Genomic DNA, 16,988 nt, shown 5'->3' with positions numbered 1-16,988 from the left:
CAATGTCGTACTAGCTTGTCGCGAAAGAGGCTTAATGCTAAATGCAGTACCTGTGAGGGTTTCTGGACAATATTTGTAGTTCTTTTTGGTTGTAAATTGATTTAGAATAATAAATATGTAAATACATTTGCATAAAGAAAACATATTTGCCCACTCCCATGTTGATAAGAGTATTAAATACTTAACAAATCTCTCTTTAAAGTCAATTTTGAGCAGATAAAAAATGTGTGACTAATTTACGATTAATCATGGACAATCATGTGATTAATCGCGATTAAATTAATTAATTAATCGACAGCCATAGAAAATGTTTTTTAGTGCCCTTTAAGTAGAGGATCATCGGCTGCTGAGAGACTAAAAAAGTCTTGAATAAAATGAGTAGCATGGGTATCTCTGGTTTGCTCCTTCCAGGCCTCTGCCCAGACTGCATTAGTGTGAGCTTAGTAGAGGACAGTAGAAAAAAACACAAGTGCTCTCTCCATGTGTCAACTTATACAACACATATTACAGGTGTAACAATGTAAGTGCACTCAGAGTGCCATGGACGGAATGAGTTTGTGAACAGACTTGTCTGTCACAGACATAGCCCGAGGCCCGATGGTAGAAGGTGAGGACGGCAGAGTAATGGAAGGCCCTGAGGCCAAGAGCATTATCTTCTCCTGACTCTGACTGACACTCATTAGGCTGCACAGTGGAGAGAGGAGGCTGAAAGCTTATTAAACCAACTGCTCAAAAGGCCCTTAATTGAATCCAAGTAATTATAGAGACCTTGCCCATTGTGATATTTTTATTCATCCTGCGGCAAACTCAATCTCTCTTGCATTTGGAACACTATTAATGTTGTCTGCACCAATGTGTGTGAGATTCACACACACAGGCTTCAGTATCGACTAACGCTCGCACACACACACACACACAGTTCCGGTCCCCCCAGACATGTCCCGTCACCAAGACCCCGGCTGCACTTTTAGTCTGTTCTCGCTTCATTAGAATCTGAGGGATAATAACATTAATTGCAAAGACAGTTTAGTTCCTTTGAAAATAGATTACAGGTGTAATTGTTTTACCTGAATAACCCGTAGGCAAGAGAAATTAATTAGACCTTGTGTCCCAAGTCCTAATGTAGCTCATCTCTTTCGCTGGCCCGGTGCGCACACACACTCACTAGACACACTCAGACAACAGTCGGACGAACAAACGCACACTGACTTTCCACACATTTTTATAAGAAGGATGGATGACAATGTGGAGACGTTAGCTAGTCATTAGAAATGGGAGAAGTTAAAAACCGTCCTAATTGAGAAGTCCTGTGGCATAGGAACATTTCAAGGGCTAATCCAGGAGAAAATATTGCAATATGCGCTGCATATTGTGGGTGAGAAGTGTCAATGAGGGCATTAGCTGTGTTATGTGTACACCACGCCGCACTACCGGCATAATTGGCTGAGGCAGAGTCATTATTCTACGGTTGGTTCTAAGCAGACCTGCACGCTAACCCTCTATCATTTCCATCAAGGGCACACTGTGCTTGATGGCAGACAGGAATAACACTTTCATCACTGCTTTAAACAAGCTCAACATTTTTTGAAATAAACCTTAATAGGTTTTTTTGCTTACAACTCGCTGCCAGCCCAATGATGAAAAGCGCAAGAGGAGATTCATGCGATGCCATTTATTTTTATTTTTATTGTCAGTAACCGATAGCAAATGTGAATTTCAAGCTGCTTTTCGCTTATTAAAGCCACGAGATAGCAAGGTGCGAAGAAATTTTACCTCCCCGCTCGCACGTCGGCTTGTTTAAGCTTCTATTTCTTTCGCCTGCCAAGTGGAATTAAACAGATTTTCTGTTTTGAAAGATATTTTTCAAAGAATGGTCTCAGGTTTTGTGCTGAGAGACACGGGGCCACGGTGCTCGGTGGAACACATTGATTGACAGCAGTAATCTGAGCAGCCGGGGAGGCCTGGAGGAGCCCTAGTCACCATGCGATCCGTCTGGTTTCTGCGGGACTCCCAAAATGCCTCGATCTTTTCCTACTGGGGCTGCGGTATTATGCTCTACTGCTGAGACAGAAGGAGAGAGAGAGATGCAAGGAGGGTTTTTCTTCTTTCTTGCATCAGCAGCTGTAACTTGACACCGCCGCCTCCCCTTTGGACATGGTCCTCTCGTCTCTTCTCTTCCCTTCTACGACTCCCCCATCCCCCCCGTCTCCCCCACCCCGCCGTCAGTCCTCGCGGCTGACCTGAGCGCCGCTTTCTGTCCCCGCGTTGCATCAGACTGGGAGAGGCGCTATACAGTAATTAGCATCAGAAGGACCTGCCTGCTCATCTGCCCGCCAGCCTGCCAGTCAGCCTGCTCGTCGGCCCGCCTGTATGCCTGCCGGTGTTCTGCCAACTGCCATGCCCTATTCATGTCCCATTCATCTATTGCTGAATAAAAGGCTGCTTTCCCCGGGACATCCATCCCTCTGCTGCCCTTTATTTTTTTTTGTGGCGAAGCACAGGAGTGAGGATTAGCTGTAAAAGGAATAGACTGCTGAGGTAGACTCGGCAGGAATGCATGAATGCATACCGTAGTTCAGCCAAGCTGCTTTTATTCTGTTCGGTAGATGTTTTAGTACAGGGACAATTTATGCTTCACAGAGGACACCTGTCTCTCGTTTTCTCTTTCATTACGAACCTTTTTGAATGCTCTTTTTGTTCTCATCCCCCTCTCATGTTTTACTCCCTTTTGTCTTTTTTCCCCCTTCCTCTGTTCAGCTCTTTTGTCACAGCTCAGTCTAGTTCAATCAATTAACCAATTAATCAATTCACTTTTTTCCCCCCGATCCCGTAGTCCAAAGAAGAAGATAAAGGAGATAGAAGATAAAAAGGAAAAATCCAATGCTTTGGCATTTATTAGCATGATATTTGACATTTTGTGGGAGAAGAAACAAGACTCAGATAAACCAGACTAAGAGTCTTCAGCCATGCAGCCAAGCAGCTCTGTGAGAATGTTAATATGGCTCCAGCCAGCTGTGTTTTGAGCTAAATGTTAACACCATTGTGCTAACATATTCACAGTGACAATGCTAACATGCTGCAGTTCAGCAGTTGTAATGTTTACCATGTTTGGTTAGTATGTAAGCATGCTAATATTTGCTAATTAGCAGTAAATACAAAGTACAGTTGAGGCTGATGGGAAAGTCCTCATCAAAAAATGTAAATTCTGACCTGATGATGGCAATAAGTGATTAGTTAAGGGATCCTAAAAGTGATCACAGTAAATCCTGAGGGGGAATTTAATGTCCGTACCAGATTTCATGACAGTCCATCCAATAGTTGTAGAGACATTTCACTCAAAACCACAAATAAGGTTGTCATTATGTTTGTGCCATAGACTGTATATAAGAAGTGGACGTAGTGACGTGGTTTGTTGAATGCCGTTTTGAACCATCAAGTTTGGCATTTTGTCGCCATCTTGGTTATTTGCAACCAGAAGTGAAACTAGAGGGTGGAGCTAAGTGCAACTGAACGCTGAATAATACATTTTTAGGCGACCCAAAATGTTACTATTAACTTTCATGAACTGAAAACGCACTTTGAAAGGGTTAAAGTTTTAAGATGAAAACATGTACAACTCTCAGACCGGACAACGCCGTGGTAGCAACCTGTCAATTACAAGGTAGCCACGCCCTAAAGCGTACCCTGCTTTATCATCTATTTGACTCTAAATGGGACCATAATTTACTAAATGAACATCATGCTGTATTGAAGAAGACTTGAAACTAGCGATTGAGACCATAAACTCATGTTTACAATGTTTACTGAGGTAATAAATCAAGTGAGAAGTAGGGTCATTTTCTCATAGACTTCTATACAATCAGACTTCTTTTTGCAACCAGAGGAGTCGCCCCCTGCTGGCTGTTAGAAAGAATGCAGATTTAAGGCACTTCTGCATTGGCTTCACTTTTCAGACTCCGGAGTTGCCCGCTGGGTTGTGTTAGATAGAAAGTCACGTAGATCACCAATGTAATTAGGATCTGGGCACCATGAATGTCAGTGTGCGAAATGTCTCTGTAATCCATCAAATAGTTGTTGAGACATTTCAGTCTGAACCAAAGTGGTGGACTGACGGACCGACAGAACTGCAATCATTGCCATCCCTAGAGCCACGCCGCTAGCACGTCTGAAAACGTCTGAAAACGAACGGCGTCAGTAGAAACGGCAGCTACTCACGGGCCTGCTCTCTCTACCACTCTCTATCTGTGTGACACTACATGTGATATATGCCAGCAAGCCTGTGGGTGGGCACGGGGTCGCCGTAATGGAGTGGTAAAGCTGCAGGCATTATAGATTGAGAGCGAGCGGCCTCGTCCATGAATCTGCCCCTAACTGTTCTTCTGCCTTTGTGCCCGTAACGATCGGCTGGCTCCCCTCTGTCACCATATTTTCTCCATCTTAGTTTAGAAGCAGAGATATATCTCTCCATAAAGGCCGACACAAAGAGGGCTGGAGCGCCTCGCCCGCTCCCCCACACAAAAGACTCTGGGCCTGGTGCTTGATAAAGGCTTATGGAGAGGAGAGGAGCTGATGGCCAGGGGACTGCTGGAAAGACCTATTCTCTTCACACACAAAGACATGCTCTCACTCAAGACACTATCTGTGTGCCGTGACGCTGTTTGTGAATGCGTGCGTGCCCCTGCCCTCCTCACTTTCCCACATCCGCCTCTCTGTCTTTCTCCTTTTCACGCACACATACATGCATTTCTTTCTTGTTAGAAGATGCTAATATAGCACATGACAAAGCCCCAGCGGACAGCGGTCAGACAAAACACTTCCTTTCTAAAGCAGTTCATCTTTATGCAGAGCCCATCCCAAGGATTGCCAAAGCGGGGGTCTCTTGAAAAGCAGGATTTTCACCAGCGCTCTGTCTTTCCCGACGTCTATTCGGTCTCACTTCGTTAGCAGATGGGCTGATCACACTGATGTTTAAAGACATCACACTTTGGTTATTAATTGCTCCCTTTGATACTGAATACAACTCGCTGTCTAGACAAATCTGCAGTATGTGATTTAACCGTATCACCTGTCTGTGTTTTTTTACCTACAGAGAAATGGGTGCGAGGCCGGGCCATCGACCGCGGCGAGGTCGACACTGGAACCCAGCAGAGCCAGGCGATCCCACCGGGACTCTTTTGGAGGTTTCATATGACCGTGCACCATCCGACCTACATCAAGTTCAACCTATCTCTCTCACACAACGCACTGCTCGGGGTCTACGGACGCAGGAACATACCGCCCACGCACACTCAGGTAAAGGAGGCTCCTGTTGTAGCATGCTCTTCACCCAGATGGGCTTTTTTTTGCTGAAGTACCACGAACCACATCCACACTAATGCACCTTTTTTCCTCTCTGGTCTTTCATTTGAGTGAGCTGACTTCACAAAAATGTGACGAGTCTTAAAATTCTGGCCTCACGAATACAATTATGTATGTGGCGTTGTATAAATAATATTTTGTCGAGAAAATAACTTGCAAAGAAATATTTATGAGCAAACAAAAATATATTATTTGCTCAATAAATATATTTATGTGTTTGCTGTTGTTGTCCACACACAGTGTCTCTCTTGCTCTCTCAACGTCCCTGCTCTGAGTGCTCTCAACCTGCCTGTGTGTTATAGTGTGGCACAAATTCAGCTAATATGAAGACTGGAGTAGGTCATTTCTGATTAGCCGTTGTTACTCCAATCACATTGCCTGTAGGATTATCTGTAACCATGCAGGTGGAAATCGCAAATCACTTTGCGGATACAAATAATTTTGTTCAGTTCGGTTCATAGACCCACTGACCTTGGAGCTTGTTCTTCTTTTAAGCTAAGCGATTGCATCATCACTCAAGTGCACATCAGTATTTACTGTACCAGGGTTGTGCCAATAGACGATGATCTCGGGGATAGAGGATGGTCAGAATTATCGCCAATAGATGCCTTTTGTCAAGATGATATTTGGCTATTTTTCACATTAATGTATTAAATCATCATTATTATTATTATTATTAGTATTAAATTAATATTAAATTTAATTTGCCCCATCATAGTTTTACGTCGGCATCACCCGCATATAAAAACACCGACATGCGGGTGCGCACACACACACCCACGCTTGACAAAATAAACTGTACACACACTGCACTGCTACATTCACAGCTATAATGTTACCGTTTCCTTCACACTCAGCATCGTGGCTGCTAATTCTCCCCGTCTGGTGAATACATACACTGCAGCTGCCGATAAATGATGGATTTAACCCGTTCGGCTTATCGTTGCAGCTGGACGGCTTGTTTGGCACTTCAACCACAGCACCCATGCATGCAACGCACTAATCTTGACAATTAATGATTAATGATTGGTTAACAAGGGTCAGCTATTGGTCAGAAAAAAAATAAATCTAAATTAGCATCCCTATACAGAAACATTGCGTACGATAGTCCACCTTCCACATTTTCTTCCCCTCTCTCTCTGTTAGTTTTTCTAACACACACAGTGAGTGAAGCAGCACTCGGTCCTCCTCTCTCTCAGTTCAAAAGTCAAAATGTATTGATAAAAGATAGATGTAATAGTTTCAAAAATTCACAACATGTTTTATATAACGGAATATTCTGTTTCAATCCATATTTGTTGCTGTTTAACCTTTCAAAAGCAACATTTTCACTGCGGTCAAAAGAAAAAAGATTGGCAAGCTCACGGGGTTACGATGGGTCGATCTGACTTTGGAGAAGATCGTCTAACTCTATACTGTACAACAGAATGTGAACGCATCGGCGTGCATAGGCCATGACGTTCAGTGTCTTCAGTTCAGTAGTTGGTTCACATTGTCAGTGGTTCAAGCTGTTATGTTCAGTTCAGTACAAAACCAGACCTACACGAGCACTTTTTATATAGTTAATACTGTAGCTCAGCAGCTCCCTGGAACGGAGTTCTAACATTATGATTGTTTCTGTGATTCTCACACTTCTTTCTGTAAGCTTTTAACCCGGGAAATAACTGTATGTAGCATCACGACGGTGCTCTCAGACTAAAAGCTATTGATTCGTTCATTGATAATGGTAGATTCAGTATAGTAAGTTCAGTTAGAAGATTTGGTGTGAAAGATTTGTTCTTACTGTTCTGTACTGGGCATCTCTATGTGCTGAGGAAGTGGGGAAATATTGAGAGAATGGCAAATAGGCACACCACAGGCACACATGTCTATCGCGGTAGGTACCTAGCCTACAAATGTAATTCCATAGACATATGCCTGCTCAGAAAAGGTCAGGGGGGTTGTGTAGCAGTAAGAAGTAAGGAAGCCAACTTCCTGACACCTCTAACCTTGTCCGTGATCACTCATTTCAAATGCCAGTAGAGCCAATCACACAACACAGGCGTCAATAAACTGTATTTATGATTGTTTGCGAGCACAAAATAACGATTTGATCAACGTCTGAGTGCAGCAGAGCAGGAATCGCTGTCTGCCTGTTTAACAGGTAGAATCTATGAGCCATGAAGAAATTATTATTTTATACTTGTTCTGACAACAGAAACAGAAAATATGTAAACGAAAACAATTAAATTGTGAGTTTGGCTTTATTAAAACACAGTGGGAAACAGTGGTTTAGAGTCATCTGGCCTCGTCTGAGTCGAGAGATTTGGCCATTTTTCTCCATGTGGACTGAGATCCTCAAAACAACTCAAAGACGCCGCATTCACAAGGAAACAGCCATTTCTGATTCAGTCAGCTCAGTCTAGATAAATTGACACGTTTCCAGAAACAATGCACGCCAGCGTCTTACACCGTGTACAACAGCATTGTGCCATGCAAGAAGCACGTATACAACACACACACTGAGTCATCTGCTTTTTAACATCAGTGCGCCCCGGCTCTCGCCTGCATGAAGAGGTCTAATTAGCTGTTTTTGACACTAGTGTGACACACAGCCCTCAGGGGGAATAAGACTCAGCGAGTGCTTGCTAGTTCAAGGAGGTTTTAGGAAGGAGAGGAGGCGGGAGGGAGAGACGAGGGTGGCGGGGAAAGTTAAAGAGGGTGAGAGAGAAGCACAGAGAAAGGTTTAGACAAACGAAATAATAGTCTGTTCCATTTGAAAACCTGGGTGGTAAAGTCTGCCTGTGCTATTAGCAGCACGTCAAGTTGTTGAACCAACTGCTGTGAACATGTCTGGTGGAGGACTGAGCTGCCACGGATGATGATTCCCCTTCCTTTTTTTTCCGGATCCCTCTTTCGCATCTGATATCCACATCTAATGCTACTCCCCAGCTGCTTGTATGCAGGCAGTCTTCCAATAGCATTCAATTGGCAGTTTCGCAAAGCTCACCAAACAACAGACACACGCCACTGAACACGGTCTGGCTTTTCCGTTGCGTTTATGCAGGTTTGGTCAATTCCTGTCTCGCTCATTTCCAATTGGATGATGTTGTCTGACTGTGTTACCGTATATTGTGTCCAGTTCGACTTTGTGAAGCTGCTGGACGGGAAGGCGCTGCCCAGGTCCTTGACTGATCCCGTCTCGACTGCCAAAGCTCCCAAAGGCCTGCTGCTGAGCGGCCTCCAAGAAACAGGCTTCATCGAGTACATGGACCCCGGCACCTGGCACCTCGCTCTCTACAACGACGGACGCAACCTGGAGCAAGTGTTACTCCACAGCACGCCCATAGGTGAGGAGCAATATTACAGATTCACTGAAACTAGGAGCCTTTCTAACCCCTTCTTTCTTCCACATGTAGTGTTTGCATGGATATGTGTTCTTTTATAGTTTATTTGTATTTCTGAGTCATGCAAAACATCTGGACCATCCCACATGGGATTTCAAGACGGCACCATTTTACAAAGCACACATCTTCCGGTAATACGCATAAGAACAAAAATAAATGGCCACATGATAAAGTGCTACTATATTCTTTCAAATAACATATTCCAAGTAATATGTTTCAAATGAAATGCACGCTGAAAAGAACTGCTACATCCTACAGTTTATCTTGATAAATTGATTTTATTCTCATTTCCTAGGCTAATCTAAAGGTCATCTATATTTACAAAATCAATATCTACTTTTTATCTTACTAAAGAAAATACTGCACAGTTCCCAGTAAAAAGAGCGATAGAGAACAAAGTGATGACTCATTTTCTACATCAGTTAAACAGCACATTCAACAAATCCACTTGGCTTCTTCCAGACTGATATACCGTCCAGTTAAGTGGTAAAATACCAGATCTCAGCTGGGCACATACATTATAATGCTCTTCAATACCATATTCATATTCTGTTATCCTAAATGCAGAATATATCTTCCAAGAACCAATAGTTCGATACCAAGTTGGTGCCAAAATTCTGAAAACGTGACGGTGCTCGTTTTTTCTACAGTATAGTATTGTCAGGGCTCAAGGCTAACGGCGACAGAAAATGTGTTTGGGACGCAGTAGACTCACTATCGACGCGTCCAGAGGAAGCACCCTAATTTTTCTCTGATAATGCTACGTCGCGAACAACAAATCCGTGTTGAAATCGGCAGGATGAGAGCTAGTTAACGTGAGCTGTTAGCAGCCGGTAAGCAACACAATCCTGCACGGAGCTAACAGCTAATGTTAACGAGAGGTACCATTGATTTACATTATGATCAGTTCAGGCTCTATTCAGTAAGAATGAGTATTGGGTGAAGGTAAATTCTAACGTTATCATGATGTGTTCAAATGTAATCTTGTAAAAAAAAAAATGTTTCCGATAAACTTGAATAAATCCAGTTGTTCAAAGGAGATGTTTTCACATATATAAAATAGATAATAGAAAGGAAATTATGAACTGTTTAACTTCCTAACAAAAAACAGTATGCAAACGGTACAAAATTTTACTTTTGTTTTTTACCATGGTTACGGTATTGGGTATCATGAATCATGGAATTTCACTGGTATTGGTATTCTGAGGACAGGTTAAACCATATAAAAGTTCTTTTAACAGGTACTTTATTGAAAAAAAAGGTCTGAACACTGCTTATAGTTGACCTGAGTTAGTTATATAATTGTGTTTTGTGCGCATTTCACTGTTTGTATCTCAGGGTCGCTTCACTCTTGTCCTTTCTATACCCCTTTCGTCTGTTGATATGCAGAAACGTAAGGACACGGCCAAGAGTAGTTTGAGACTCATTGACATTTGAAGGGAACTTTTCCCATTATAAGAGTGAGCTTGGCATGGCGAGAGACAGCCGTTGGAAAGGGGAGGACAGCTCCTGTGGTAATGACAGGGCTTGCTAACTGCAGCTCATTGCTATGACACACACGGATGGCAGTGTAAATTGAAGGATGTGAATAATGCAAGAGTACGTGGCTGAATATAGACAAGTGGATAATTACCAGGGCAGTTTCTTCACTCCCACTTTGTCCAGTAGTCCTTAAGAGAATACAGTGTTGAAATGACAACAACAACAAAAAAAAGTGTTGGGAAATGTAGTAGTAACACCGTGGGGGGACTTGATAATTTATATGTGGCAGACAGGTGATATGGCAATTATAAAGCATACAATGTGTGATGAACAGATATTATGAGAAGCACTGCTTGAAAATCTATTTTGAGATTTTCGTCATGCTGATTTTTAACTGGCCATGAATTATTTAGTTTGCGTGTTATTCAGTAAATGATCAGGAACACTGCAGCGAGCTTTCTCGACATTTATAAGCTAAATATGTGTGTCAACGACCTCTAAACAGCCAATCAGTAAACAGCTCCATTGTGCCAAAACATTGTACTGTAGACATCTTTCATCGTCCTATTGACAGAGTCCTTTATATAATGACTGACAGCATGCGACAGCTAAACACAGATTTTATTTCAGACCTGTCAAACATTTGTTGACACGTGTGCTGTCTATAAAGTCTGGAACATACCAGCCCTATTTTGAGTCCCATACTTGGAGCTAAACAGGAAACGGCAGCGTTTCACAAATAAATAAATAGTTGACTTTCCTCTTTTTGCTCTTCGATAATCAAAACAAATATAGACGCAGCAGATGGGCTCAGAATAGCAGCCTTTCGTCCACTTTGGTTCTCCAAATAATTAATCAAGTGATTTGGCTTGAAAGAGGAAAAATAATATTAATGGATTGATGTCAAAGTTCATTTCACTGCCCATTTACAGCTCTAACAAGGGCTACAAACAGACACTGAGTTGCTTTTAGAGGCAGAAAATCAAAACCATTGAGCTACAGTACAATAAATCCTGATAAGAGACACGGCGTGCTGTAGCCAAGAGTGGAGCTTTATGGGGAGACGAGGGAGAAATGAGATGATCTCTGTCGGGAAATTGAGCTTTTCCGCAGCAAATAGTAACCGGATACAACAAAGAAACACAGAGTATGAATAAGAGAATAGCAAAAGGCCGCCGTAAAAATAAATAAATAAAATAAAATATAATCAATAGAGTGTATGAGTCTGACAAGGAGGAAAATATGAGACCATGAAGAATATGAAAACAATACATGAAATGATGCTGATGTGCAAAAATATGCTTGTTTTCACAGAAACAAGGGGACATTCCAAGTCAAGTCACTTTTATTTGTATAGCCCAAAATCACAAATGACAAATTTGCCTCGGGGGGCTTTACAATCTGTACAGGATACGACATAAAACGTGTGTTGGTGTTTAAAGCTACAGTTGGTAACTTTGAGCAAATATGATAAAAAGTTACATTTTATAAAACTGTCACTGTATCTTGACAGTAGTGCATGAGACAGATAATCTGTGAAAAAAAATCATGTTCCTCTGTGTCCTCCTAGAGCTCCTAATGGCAAGTGTTTCACATTGCCCGAAAGAAAACAACCAATCAGAGCCGCGCAGTCTCTACAGCAGCTGTCAATCACTGCTCGTGAAACTTGCGAAAGTTTGCTCCGGCCGATGGGCGGTGCTTGGTTTTTACTCGACTGTTTTCAACATGGCTGCCAGGTCACAAACTTTCTCATTTTACAGTGAAACAGTACACTACAAGAATACTTTGTAGGGGTGGGGGAAAAAATCGATATTGCCCAGTATCGCGATATTTTGCGTGGCAATATTGTATCAATATACGGACGTCAATTATCAATCTTTTACTATATAAACTATTAACCTCTTAACAATCCAACAGCCTGCCGGTGGGCCCAGATGCTATTCTTTCAGAAGCTGTAGCCGGCTCAGTTTTAAAGCTAGAGTGAAGATACTGGTATTATGTGAAACTATAGAAAGTAATCCATTGGTACCAACCCTGTCATGTTAGCTTTTTTAGAAGAATGATAAATAATGCTCCAAAGTTATGCTTAATTTTTACAAGGAAAAACTGTCATGGTTCAGTTGAAGAGTTAGAGTGAAGGTACAGATAGCATCTGAAACTAGAAAACCTTGGTACCAACTGTGTCATACTAGCTTGTCGGGAAGAAGGCTAACTATCGCTGGAAAAAAGGCAAAATTTTGGCGAGGAAAAACTGGCATGGCCATTTTGAAAGGAGTCCCCTTGACCTCTGACCTCAAGATATGTGAATGAAATCTCTGAGATGAACAAGGTGAGAACTGTATCTTAGAAGATAAAAGATGTTGACAAACTGCATAATTTGCAGTTGAAAAAAATGTATATAGCAATATGTCTCATCGCAATATTCAGCATAACGCGAAATGTTTGAGATCGCAGTAAGAGCTTATCGTGACTTAAGTATCATGATAACATCGAATCGTGAGGGTTGATCAGAGTTTGCGAGATTCGTGAGCAGTGACTGACCGCTGCGCAGCGAGTCCTCGGCTCTGATTGTTTTTTTTTCCCTTCGGGCATGTTGAAATCTTGCAGATGCCATTAGGAGCACAGGAGGACGCGGAGGAACATGTTTTTTTTTTTACAGATTACCTGTCTCATGCACTACTGTCAGGATATAGAGACCGTTTTATAAAAATAACATTTTATCATATTGGTTCAAAGTTACCAACCGCAGCTTTAACCATGCTTGCTGGAGTAATGAGGTATGTGATTACATGGGACAGAAAACGCTGTCTTAGATAATCACTGTAATCATCGTCTCGATAAAGATAAAAAGCGGTAAGTTGTGGTAGAACAATCAAAGCTGCGTGTGTTTGGTCAGTTGACCTGTACCAGTCACAAGACATTACGTTGTTCTGTCATCCGTTCACTGACCTGCTCACACACACACACACACACACGCACACACACACACACACACACACACACACACACACACACACACACAGCATCCAGTTACATGTTAACTCCGTGCTGCTGCCGAGAAAGGACTGAATATTGTCAGCACAAATGCTGATAAATAAACTGTAATATATGCTGATATGTGTGTACACTATACTCTGCAGTCTTGTCTCAGTGATTGTGACTCAAATGTATAAATGCGTCACATATAAATGTTGGAGAAAAAAAAACGAGGTGAGAAGAACAGCTGCTGATTTGAAAATAGACATCATTATGTGGATTCAAATGGGATTTTCGAACATTTCCATTTTGTCCAGAAAAACAGCAGCAGGTGCAGAGAGAACCTTTTTTTCCCCTTCCTCCTCCTCCACTGTTATTGACATTTACATGTGACCCACAAAAGCTCCGGCTTAATGATATCTGCCATTTCGCCACCTCCACTCCAGCCCCATCTTCTTTAATTCTACTCAGCCCGTACCCAGGCGGAGAGAGTGGCGCTTCCTGCAGGGCTATTAATTATGCATAATTGCTACACTTCAGCTGTCATCACACATGCTCTTGAATATTATATCTTTTTTACACAATGGCAATCAAAAGTACAAGAAAAAGTTTTGCACAGATAACTGGAACTTTTAACAAAATAGATGATAAACAAAAGAAAAAGGTGGTCAGCTTCCGGCTGGATGCCTCTAGTTAGCTGAGCGGACATTTCAGTTTTTTTTTCATAAATTCATAAAGCCCAAGGGTCGTAAAGCGTGGCTGAAACTTTACAGGCTCATAAAGTACAATTGCAATGCTTATTTGACCAATCAGATCACTTGGCTGGAAGCACCCATTTTATAATAGCATTTAACTGCAATAACTTATGGCATGACTGATTTCTAACTGGAGAGGGTTTAGTCAGTGGAAAGAAGCGAGTGGGTGTCTCCCGGATGCACACACACAATATATATAATGTAACAAATAAAGACATGGCTCACCATACATTACCTGTTAATTGCCTGGAGATTTTTATGGTTGAGACATTGACCTGAAAGATATGGAGCTTATATCACTGTTACCACCCTGCACCTTTCAGCTCAGCAGTGAGCTTCCCTAATTAAAAAGAACTCGGTGACCTTGCAGATGAGCTTTTTTTTTGTCTATTCCATGCGTCATGTGCCAGATACAATATTGGAATTTGTGTATACAAAGCGTTTTTTTTTTCCAAAAGAGGAAAAAGACACATGTGGAAAGGTTTTGCGAGTCTTCTTGACAGTGTGGGAGGAAAAAAGATGATTGCCACTCCTCTCCATCCGAGTGACGATGACGGGTGATGGAGGTGAAAATGACTTTGGTTTCTGTAGTGATGCGCTGCTGCGGAGGATAACGTCGTGCTGCCGGTTACTGGCAGGGCCTGTCTCATTAGCATGTGTCACACGCGCCTCAAGGCGGGTGTCACATAATAACTTTGCGTGCACGTGTTTGTAAATGTGTGCGTGCGCGCGATTTGCCACGGAAGGATTTGTCATCCATGCTCCCTGAACAGAGGGAGCCAGGGGACCGCGGTGGTTTGACTCTGGAGTCGATGCCCCGTTTCAGAGGAGCGGAGCAGGACGGCGCGGGGTCAAACAAAGGGTGACGTCCCTGACACCCACTTTAATTACTCTATCTTGCTTAGATGGAGCTCGCCTGGCACGAGACAACCCGGCAGCACGGTTCAAACTCTGCCAGCCTCTTCTCCACCAGAATCTTCCATCTGGAGGAGAGCTGACATAAACGCATAAAAGTGCTCTCCCTCTTTATCTATCTGTGCCATGCTGTCTGTACCCGGAGAATGGGCTCTGACATGATGGACATATCAATGGGAGGAAAGGAGAACGGTAAAAGGAAGGCAGCTAATTGAAGTCCGATGGTGGAGTATGATGAAATGCTTATAGCCTACAGAAGGATATGATGAAACGCACGTACCCAGATGAGACAAAGCACTAGTAGGAACAAGCATCACATTGATCTTCTCCACGCCGAGAGTGTGCAGCGACGCCGCATTAGCCATTCTCCACTAACTTGTGCACTCACAATGTCAGATTTTATGTTGTTCAATCTCGTTCCAAACGGCGCCCCGTGTAAACAGTTTGTTGATTAAGCCTTGATGTTTGTAAATTTGCGCGCTGTGTGTTTTCCAACCTGTAATGCAGTATAATGTGCTTAGTGCTACTGAGTGTAAGTGAGTGCTTGGCCATTCCCCAGAGAGTGATAGCAGCTGGATCAGACTAATCTAATATAGCCCCCGAGTCTGGGGAGCCATCCATTGCTTATCAGATCTCTCATTCAATAACAGAGAGCCATGCCAGCTTATGGAGTTACATGTGGAACATTTTCAAGTTTAGTTTTTTTTCTCCTCTCTCTGCCTTTTTTGTCTGATTTGTGGATGTGTGTGTGTGTGTGTGTGTCTGTGTTTGGCTGTGCAGACTCAATGGACGGCTGCTCCACGGATTGTAATGGAAACGGAGAGTGCGTCGCTGGACACTGCCACTGCTTTGCTGGATTCTTGGGTCCTGACTGTGCCAAAGGTGAGAGATATCTGATAAAACAGCAGTTTGTTAGTGTGTCTCTCAATACTTTTTGACCTCCCTACCGTGTCTGTGTGCTCATTCGCTTCTACTGTCACTTTCTCTAAAACTTCTCACAAATGTAAGGTTTCACTTCACTAGAAAAGGTTAAAAAAGAGTAAATAGTGCATTTTCAAGGGACTATTTTCATCTGTTAATCCGCCGTCGGTCCATTAGCAGTTATTTACAGCACCAGGATTCTGTACAGTAGATTATCACCTTTCTTTACCTTCACTGCAGAGAGTCAGGCCTTTACTTAAAACTGGCCTACACAAGATGCTTTACTTTAGGCAGCTATGGCTGAAGGCATTATGTTTTGGGGTTTTCCGTCTTATTCTTGTGACCGCAATATCTCGGGAACACCTGGAGGGACTTTCTTCAAATTTGGCACAAATGTCCACTTGGACTCAAGGATGAACTCATTAGATTTTGGTGTTCAAAGGTCACTGTGACCTCACATAACACGTTTTTTGGCCATAACTCAAGAATTAATATGCTAATTATGATCATTTCACACAAATGTCTAATAGGATAAGATGACGAAGTGATACAATTTTGGACAGGCATGTAAACTGCAACTTGACTGGTTGGCGGAGGCATACAAATTCTGGTTTATAGGTGTTTTGATGTGCTCCCGTTTTAATTTGCTGCTGATGCTGTTTGTTTTTTTTTAAACTCCACACTTCCTCCGTGTTCACCCGTTGTCTTGATAAATTCGGTATAATGTATGTTTCCACATCACCATGTCCATCTGTACACCAACAGAGTCATGCATACTCACCACTCTGCTCCTCCGAGTTTCTCCTCTTCGTGTTTTCATTCGCCCAACTATTTCCCGTCTGCTGTTTTTCAAGCGCTGTTAAGCTGCTGTCAATAAAACGTAACACTTCCTGCGCATATGTTTCAGCTACTCCAAGGGCACACATCCCCTGCAGATGTTAACATGAAACATTTGCAGGAAGAGTTTGAGTTTTATCGACGACAACTTCACACCTTTTAAAAATTGGAAGAGTGGGATCAATGGAAATGAATCAGTGAATGATAATAATATTTCTGTTCAAAAAAATAAAATAAACTCAGAGCAGCAGATTGGTGCGTATGACTTTAAGACTAGACTGTTATTTTAATACCAGTTTTTACAGTACAAAATAAACTACAGTGGCCATGTTCATCCTCGTGAAGCAACATGTCCCGC

At 42.4% G+C, this 16,988-nt stretch overlaps 1 protein-coding gene across 2 annotated transcripts in view; it reads left to right on the top strand.

Moving 5' to 3' along the window:
- tenm1 (teneurin transmembrane protein 1) overlaps positions 1 to 16,988 on the top strand; it is a 213,779-nt gene that overhangs the window by 103,734 nt on the left and 93,057 nt on the right. For both annotated transcript variants that reach the window (XM_074648019.1, XM_074648020.1), the window contains 3 exons: positions 5,090 to 5,292; positions 8,480 to 8,687; positions 15,653 to 15,754. In XM_074648019.1, coding sequence (XP_074504120.1) covers positions 5,090 to 5,292; positions 8,480 to 8,687; positions 15,653 to 15,754 — 513 coding nt within the window. The remainder of the gene's footprint in view (positions 1 to 5,089; positions 5,293 to 8,479; positions 8,688 to 15,652; positions 15,755 to 16,988) is intronic.

Source organism: Sebastes fasciatus, chromosome 10 (assembly GCF_043250625.1).
Source record: "Sebastes fasciatus isolate fSebFas1 chromosome 10, fSebFas1.pri, whole genome shotgun sequence".
Classification (NCBI taxonomy): domain Eukaryota; kingdom Metazoa; phylum Chordata; class Actinopteri; order Perciformes; family Sebastidae; genus Sebastes; species Sebastes fasciatus.
Note: the sequence above shows the minus strand (reverse complement) of the source record. Positions and strands in the feature narration are given on the sequence as shown.